The following is an 8,956-nucleotide window of genomic DNA, read 5'->3' on the forward strand; positions in this document are numbered from 1 at the left end:
CAGGGGATCTTCCTGATCCAAGGATTGAACCCTGGTCCCCTGTGTCTCCTCCATTGTCTGTTTATAATGTGTCTTATTTACTTTTCTTTTACATTTATCCTTCCTTGAGTACATTATAATTTTATCTTCTTTTCAGACATCATTTTGTATTTTCCTTCTATATCTTTTAAAATCCAGTCAATGTGTTTGCTTGCTTCCTGCTTTTGTACTTTTCTGTCTTTAAGTTTCAAATGACAGATTCAAATTTCTTTGCATATTCCACAGGCATGCAATAGGATATTTAATTTAGCCTAGTGAGTGACTGTGGTAAGGTAAGATACACATATCCTAATCCCTGGAACTTGATAATGTTACTCTATATCATGAAAGGAACCTTGCAGATGCGATTATAGTATGGCTCTTGAGATGGGAAGACTATCCTGGACTCTCTGGATTGACTCTGAATTAATTATTATTGCTGTAGTTTAGTTCCTCAGTCATGTCTGATTCTATGCAACCCCGTAGAATGTAGACCGCCAGGCTCCTCTGTCCGTGGAATTTCTCAGGCAAGAGTACGGAGTGGGTTGCCATTTCCTACATCAAGGGATCTTCTCGACCAAGGGATTGAACTTGGGTCTCCTGCACTGCAAGCAGACTCTTTGCCATCTGAGCCACCAGGGAAGCCCGTTGAATATATTCAATATACACCTAAATGTATTTTGTGTATGACCTAGAAATATTTACTATCTCACCCATTTCATCTTATTTTCTGTGACTCTTGTACAGCGTGAAACTAAAGGTCCATTTACAAAATTGCAGTTTAAAGGTGTGTATTCAGCTTTACCATAAAATTAAAATATAGAGTATAAAGCTTAGAGAGACAGACATATGTATACCAACTGCATGGTGTCAGCGTGTTTGGGTTTCAGGGATGAAAATTAGGAACTGTGACCTTTTTTCCTTGTTGCAGTGATATCTGACTGGTGACTTTCTTGGAAGTCACTCTTGAGATCCACAGAGTAAAGCATTTTTCTCTGTTTTCAGTATTCACAACAACCTTGGGCTGAAGAAAGATTAAGTGGCTTCCACCAAAGCTCCTCGTAGAAGTGGGAGAGAACCTGTGCTTTGAGACTTGGTCCAGGGCATTTTCTGTCACCCTGTGGGATTCATGGCTGGAGGTTACCTTGTCTTTTCAGGAGCCTTGAAGGTTCTGCTAATCAGGGGCCTCCCTAACATACGACAGTTGTATCTAAAGATTCACATTCAGGGAAGTTACTGTGTACAGCCAAAAGACAAACAGAAATAGTGCAAAGCAGTAGGTTGGGAAGGGGTTAAAACTGTGAGGTGATCGCAGAACAGTATTAGTGAAATTGACATAAGCCTGGAAGGAAATTCCTCATTTACTTCCTGCCTCATCATCATGTTCCTTCCTTCTCTTCCTCATTCCTCTCCTGCAGGCTCCCACCTCCTTCTTCTAACACTGCCCTGGCTCTTCATTTAAATTGGAAATGGTGTGGTGGTTCCCAGCTTCTCAGTTTAAGATTCTCCATGGTAGCCTGCAAGTATGGCTCCATTTCTCCATTTATGCTTTCCTCTTCTACAACCTCAGAAATATCTGAAATGTGATAACCTCTGATTGGAATAGGTCACGGTTGAAGAATCAGGGAAGTAGGTTTACAGAACTAGTGTGGAATTGAAAATAAAACACAAGAAATTCTCTTTCAAATTTATTCTGCAAAAGCATTACTGGCATACCATGGAGATATTGGGTGTTTGGTTCTGGACCACCTCAATAAAGTGAATCCTTTGATCAAGGGAGGCACATAAATTTTTTGTTTTCCCAGTGCATACAACAGTCATGTTTGCATTATACTATAGTTTATTAAGTGTGCAATAGTATTATGTCTAAAAAGGTAAATACTATAATTAAAAAGCCCTTATTGATAAAAATTGCAAACTATCATCTGAGCTTTCAATGAGTTATAATCTTTGCTGCTGGAGGGTCTTGCTTCAATGTTGACTGCTGACTGATCAAGGTGGTAGTTGCTGAAGTTTGGAGTGGCCATGGTAATTTCTTATAATAAGACAGAAATGAAGTTTTCCACATCAATTGAATCTTTAATTTATGAACAATTTCTCTGTGCATGCCGTGCTGTTTGATAGCATTTTAACCCATAATAAAACTTGTTTCAAAATTGGAGTCAGCCCTTTCAAACCCTGCTGCCGCTTTATCACATGCGTGCATGATAAGTCGTTTCAGTTGTGTCCAATTTTTTGTGACTCTATGAACTGTAGTCTGCCAGACTCCTCTGCCCTTGGGATTCTCCCAGCAAGAATATCTGAGTGGGCTGCCATTTCCTCCTCCAGGGGATCTTCCTGACCCAGGGATTGAACCCATGTCTCTTATGTCTCCTGCATTGGCAGGAGGGTTCTTTACCACTAGCACCACCTGGTAAGGTTTATCAAATAGGATTATGTAATATTCTAAGGACTTCTCAGGTGACACTAGTTATAAAGAATCTGTTTGCCAATACAGGAGATGTAAGAGATGCAGGTTTGGTCCCTGGGTTGGGAACATGCTTTTGAATTGTGGTGCTGGAGAAGACTCTTGAGATCCATTGGACTGCAAGGAGATCAAACCAGCCAATTCTAAAGGAAATCAACCCTGCATATTCATTAGAAGACTGATCCTGAAGCTGAAGCTCCAATACTTTGGCCACCTAATGCAAAGAACTGACTCAGTTGAAAAGACCCTGATGCTGGGAAAGATTGAAGGTGGGAGGAGAAGGGGATCATAGTGGATGCAATGGTTGGATGGCATCATGGACTCAATGGACATGAATTTGAGCATACTCAGGGAGATAGTGAAGGGCAAGGAAGTGTGGTACACTGTAATCCATGGGGTTACAAACAGTTGGACAGGACTTAGTGACTATACAACAAGAATATTTTAAATCCTTTGTTGTCATTTCAATCATCTTCACGGCACATTTATCAGGAGCAGATTTCATTGCAAGAAACCCCTTTCTCTGCTCTTCCACGAGAAGCAACTCCTTATCCTTTAGAGTTTTATTCTGAGATTTTCCCAATTCAGCCACATCTTCAGGCTCCACTTGTAACTTTAGTTCTCTTGCGATTTCTACCACATTTGCAGGTATTTCCTCAACTCACACCTTGAGCACCATAACGTCATCTATGAGGATTGGAATCGGTGTCTTCAGGACTCCTATTAATGTAGATATTTTGACTTACTGTGAGTCACAAATGTTTTTTTTTTTTTTTTTATGGGAGGAGAAGCCAATGTAATGACTAGTCTTTACTGGAAAGAAGAAATTCCATATCACATTCTGAGTGCGTTACTGTAATTGCTCAGTGGGCCAGCTGGTGTGGCACCAGCTTGTAATGGGTTCCACAGCTGGGGCAACGCTGGGCCTCGCCTTTGTGCAGCCAGAACCAGATGACAGTACTGTTGTCTTCTTCACAGATGCAGCCCACTATCCGCTTGTTGGTTATGGAAGGGACTAAATTAGGGTCTTCCTTGGTACCTGAGGTTGCCTTTGGGGCAAGTATATTGTATGGGTCCTGTCCCTTGCGTGCAGCCAGCATGACCTCCCTCTCCAGCCCAGTCGCCTGCTCTTCATCAGTAGGAACACCACCTCCAGACGCCATAGAGCGCACCACGGAGACTCCATTTGGACCCCGGGCCCTCAGGGCCTGGGAGGCCAAAGCTCCAGCTCGGCGGAGTAACCTTGACGCCATCACGCCCGCTACAAACACCAGCACTCCACAAATGTTTTAAGATGACATCTAGACCAGAGACTTCTTGGGACTTCCTTGGTGGTCCAGTGGCTAAGACTCCACACTCCCAACGTAGGGAGCCTGGGTTTGATCTTTGGTCAGGTTAGATCCCACATGCCACAACTAAGAATCTGTATGCTACAACTAAAGATCCCACATGCTGCAGCGAAGATGGAAGGTCCGTTGTGCTGCAACTAAGACAGAGCAGCCAACCAAATAAACAAATATTAAAAAAAAAAAAAATAGAACGATGAATCCTTTTCAGAAGGTTTTTGATTTGCTTTACTCAGCTGCATTAAAGAATCACAGTTATAGCATTACAAAAGGTATTTCTTAAAAAAAAAAAAAAGACTCGAAAATCTAAATGTCTCCTTAATACATGAGCTGCAGAATGGATGTTGTGTTAACAGGCATGAAAGCATTAATCTTCTTGTACCTGTTCATCACTCCATCAGACCTCTTGGGTGACCAGGTGCATTGTTAATGAGCAGTAATATTTTGAAAGGAATCTGTTTTCTCCAAGCAGTAGGTCTCAAGAATGAGCTTAAGATAATCCGTAAACCATGTTTTAAATAGATGTGTTATCATCCATTCTTTGTTGTTGCATCTAGAGAGCACAGACAGAGTAAATGTAGCACAATTCTTAGGGGCCCTAGGGTTTTGAAATGGTGAGTGATCATTACCTTCAACTTAAAGTCACCAGCTGCATTACTCCCTAACTAGAGAGTCTTCCTGTCCTTTGAAGTTTTGAAGCATTGACTTCTCCTCTCTCGCTATGAAAGTCCTCGATGGCATCTTCTAATGTAAAGCTGTTTCATCTACATTGTAGAGCTGCTTTCCAGTGTAGCCAGCTGTGTTAATTGTCTTAGCCTGATCTTCTGGAAAATTTGCTGCTGCTTCATTTTTAAACATCTATTTATTTGGCTGCTTCGGGCCACAGCTGCAGCATGTGAGATCCCTCGCCGAGGCACGGAGGCTCCAGCCGTCACTGGGCTCACTAGCTGCGGTGCACGAGCTTAGTTGCTCTGAGGTCTGTGGGATCCTAGTGCTCAATCAGGGATGGAACCCACGTTTCCTGCATCGCAAAGTGGATTGATTCTTAACCACAAGACGACCAGGAAAGTCCCTCACCTTGCAGTTTTATGTTATGGAGATTGACTTCCTTTCTTCTTCCCTTCGCTCTTCGTGAACTAACTTCTGCTACCTTCGAACATTCCTTCGGCAGCTTCCTCATCTTTCTCAGCCTTCACAGACTTGACGAGAGCTAAGGACCAGCTCTGAACTAAGTTTTGGCTTAAAAAAAAAAAATTGTGGCAGGTTTGACCTTCTATACAGACAACTAAAACTTTCTGCATGTCAGCAATAAGTCTGATTTGCTTTCTTATCATTCTTGTCTTCATTGGAGTCACACTTCAAGAACTTTCCCTTTGCATTTACAACTTGGCTAATTGTTTGGTTCAAAGGGCCTAGTTTTTGGCCAATCTGGGCTGTTGACATGCCTTCCTCAATGAGCTTAATTATTTCTAGCTGTTGATGGGAGATGAGAGGTGTGTGACTCTGTCACTTGGACACTTAGGGACATTATAGGGACATTATAGTCTAGTTTCAGTGTCATTGTGTCTCATGGAATAGGGATGCAGAGGAGAGGGAGAGAGGTGGGGGCGTGACCCATCCATGGAGCAGTCAGAATACACAAAATATTTGATTAAGTTCACTGCCTTACTTGGGTGCAGTTCGTGGCACCTGAAAACAATGACAAGAGTAACAGCAAAGATCACTGGTCACAGATGACCATAATAAATATAGTAATGAGCAAGTTTGAAATATTGTGAGACAGAAACAAAATATGATACAGAAACACAAAGTCAGAAAATATCACTGGAAAAATGATACCAAGCGGCTTGCTTGACACAGAGATGCCAGTAAACTTAAATGCCTAAAATCTGCAATATCTGTAAAGCATGATAAAGAAAAACACAACAGAAAGAGGCATGCCTGCATGAGAGAATATGGCTAAAGTAACCGCTCCAGCTTATGCTTTTGAGATATAGCCATTTGTATACATTTTGATTTGCCTTAGAAAATAATTTTATTGTAAGGAAAATAAAACAATGTAAACTTCAATTTAAATTTTTTCTTGTCAAAACAATTGGGGAATCCACCTAATACAAACATATCAGGAAAGGTGATGGTGTGGTTCTTCGTGGAAATCCTGGGGTGTCTTTACCAAGTGGCTCTGCATTTAGGGACAGCAAGTCCTTTCAAGACCATAGCAGGGCAAAGCAAGATTTTCCACACAACTACCCATTTGTGCCAGGTTTTTCAGTGGAACAGTTATTCACTAAGGGTGGAGTAGGGGATGATGTAATTATAGCCAGGATAGGGAAGAGGGGTGGCCTTCCAGGCATCTTACAGATCTTAAACTGTAGACACTCAAATTTTGCCCAAACAGAATGTTGATGGAAGAATTAAAATATCACAGTCCTCATGCTCCACTGCAAGCAAAAACACATTCCACAGTACGTGGATCTAAGTTTTAGAATTAAAAAGAAACAAATAGTTAAATATTTCTAAGTTGCAGTACATGCATGTTACGGTCAATTTACATGGTATTCTGTATACTAGTAAGAGTATATTAATGATATTACTGTGCAAATGCAGTGAGTTGTAGCCTGCCAATCCTACTCTCTAAATTGAAAAACAAATTTTTCATTTGGTGAATATTCATTTTTACAAAGAGCCAAACTTCCAATTTTCCACCCCATTTTCTGTTCTTGAGAATTTCCACTGACCCTGTAGAAATGGCATGATGCTGACATTTAAAACTAACAAATAGGAAATAACTTAATCCATGTCATGCCCAAACCCTCATATGATTTTGTATTGGAAAATGCTACTTAGTATATCCAGAGATACTTTGAATTTTGATCTGGAAAGCAGAAGCAGGGACTTTAGCCAGCATTTCTACAGAAAAATAGTGAAGCACATCAGCTTTGCTTTCCCACGTGCAGCAGCCTTGGCTGAGGGTTATAAAGGCTCCCTGCTTCCCTTATCTTCTGCCTCTTGGTGATTGAAAACCACCACCATTTTGTTTTTGTTGCTCACCCTTCTGAAAGTCAGGAATTGAGACAGGGCAAAAGATGGGTTGTGTCTCCCCGCGGTGTCCAGGGCTCCCACAGATCAAGTCCCACTCGCCAAGGGCTGCCCGTGACTGCTTTGGAGTTATGTGCTCAGGACCTCGATTCTATCTCTGGGCTATTTTCTTTCACTGTGTTCAGTTTGGCCCCTGTCAACTACAAGTCGGCCCTTGCCAAGAGCACTTGCCAGCGACCGAACGACAAGAACAAGGGCATTTGCCGTCTGCCTCTGTGAGACTGAGCCCTCTGCCTGAGCCTCAACACCCACTGAGGACGGCAGGGTGGAGTGAGGCGCTCCGTGCCCCAGGGAAGCTGGTGGGACGGGCCTTTAGATGGTCGGATGTTTCTAGGAATAGATTTTATATGAGCTCAATCCTTGCACCTCCTCATATCTAGAGAAGCACTAAATCCCTTCATGATGACATCAGACCCTTGTGACGAGCAGAAAACCTCTTGCAAAGTAAGCCCTTCATTGCACTGAACTATCCCTTCACCAAAATTGTATATACCTTCTCAGCAGTCTCTCAGACTAACTGAGGTGCTGCCTCCCGGGCTGCAGTCCTCATGTTGCCCCAGATAAAACTTAACTCACAGCTCTCAAGTTGTGCATCTTTTTTAGTTGACATCCCCGCTTTGTGGTTAGATGAGCTCCCTCATAGTATGAGTGGCCTTCCCCGGCAGCTCAGCTGAGAATCCACCTTCAGTGCCAGAGGCCTGGGTTCAATCCCCGGATTGGGAAAAAACCCTGGGGAAGGAAATGGCTACCCACTCCAGTATTCTTGTCTGGAGCACTCCATGGACAGAGGAGCCTGGTGGGCTACAGTCCATTGGGTCACAAAGAGTTGGCCGTGACTGAGTGACTAAGAACATGATAAGAGCATCTCAAAAGGGAACACATAGTGTGCAAATGCTTATTGATTCTCTGCTTGCATCATACTAGCTGATGCTTCGTTGACCAAAGCAAGTCACTCGGCCAAGTCCGGAGTCCATGTGGGAGGGGGTAAATAAGACATGAGTGCGTGAGGCAAGGCTCACTGAGTGCCCCCCATGGAACAGTCCATTTCAACCTCATGGCCTGTGGTCTGGATGTCTGTGCCCCCAACCCCACTCATACGTCGAATCCTATTTTCCAGTGTGGTGTTATTAGGAGGTGAGAACTTCCATAGGTGCTTTGATCGCAAAAGCGGAGCTTTCATGGACAGGGTTAGTGCTCTTATGAGAGAAACCCCACAGAGCCCCCTAGCTCCTTCTGTCATGTGAGGCCACAGAAAGAAGGCTTGCAACCTGGAAGAAAGCCTTCACCAGAACTTGACTGTGCTGGCATCCTGACCTTGAACTTCCAGCCTCCAACACTGTGAAACATTAATTTATGTTATTGATAAGTCCCCCAGACTGTGGTATTTTGTTATAGCATCCCAAATGAGCTAAGACAGAATAAGAAGTTAACCTAGCTTTGGGTTAGAACAGGATCTTTTGATCTATAAGAGCAACAGCATTAAAAAAAAAAAAAAAAAAGATAATCTACTTGTTGTTTAAGTTCCAAAGTTGTGTCTGACTCTTTGTGACCCCATGGACTGTGGCCCACCAGGCTCCACCGTCAGTGGGGTTTCCCAGACAAGAATTCTGTGGTGGGTTTCCATTTTCTTTTCCAGGGGATCTTCCTGGACCAGAGATTGAACCTGCATCTCCTGCATTGGCAGGTGGATCCTTTACCACTGAGCCCGGAGGGAAGCCCAGTATACTTTTTAGCTCAAATGTATACATTTGGACACTGAAGAACTGTTGTTATGGATGAAGAGATGCATTCATAACAATAAGAAGTGGATTATCTTTTCTTTTTTAAATGCCGTGGCTTTTATAGATCAAAAGACATGGTTCTAACCCAAAGCTAGAGTTAACTTCTTCTGTTTTAGTTCATTTGGGATGTTACAACAGAATACCACAGTCTGGGGGGCTTATCAGACTTGAAGGGACCTATAGGTAGGGCCCATCCTTAGAAGCTGAGATACTTTGATAAATGCATTACCCAGTGCATCTTGATG

At 42.7% G+C, this 8,956-nt stretch overlaps 1 protein-coding gene across 1 annotated transcript; it reads right to left on the reverse strand.

The window, feature by feature from the left end:
• Positions 1-3,314: 3,314 nt before the first annotated feature.
• LOC122687856 (cytochrome c oxidase subunit 5B, mitochondrial) lies at positions 3,315-3,765 on the reverse strand. The gene has a single exon (XM_043893571.1). The coding sequence runs from the start codon at positions 3,736-3,738 to the stop codon at positions 3,349-3,351; it is 390 nt and encodes a 129-aa protein (XP_043749506.1). The 5' UTR covers positions 3,739-3,765; the 3' UTR covers positions 3,315-3,348.
• Between the last annotated feature and the right edge of the window lie 5,191 nt (positions 3,766-8,956).

This window comes from Cervus elaphus, chromosome 32 (assembly GCF_910594005.1).
Source record: "Cervus elaphus chromosome 32, mCerEla1.1, whole genome shotgun sequence".
NCBI classification, from domain to species: domain Eukaryota; kingdom Metazoa; phylum Chordata; class Mammalia; order Artiodactyla; family Cervidae; genus Cervus; species Cervus elaphus.

Bases quoted from the DNA above. Each gene is read 5' to 3' on its own strand.
- LOC122687856 (XM_043893571.1), bottom strand. From the start codon at position 3,738: ATGGCGTCAAGGTTACTCCGCCGAGCTGGAGCTTTGGCCTCCCAGGCC.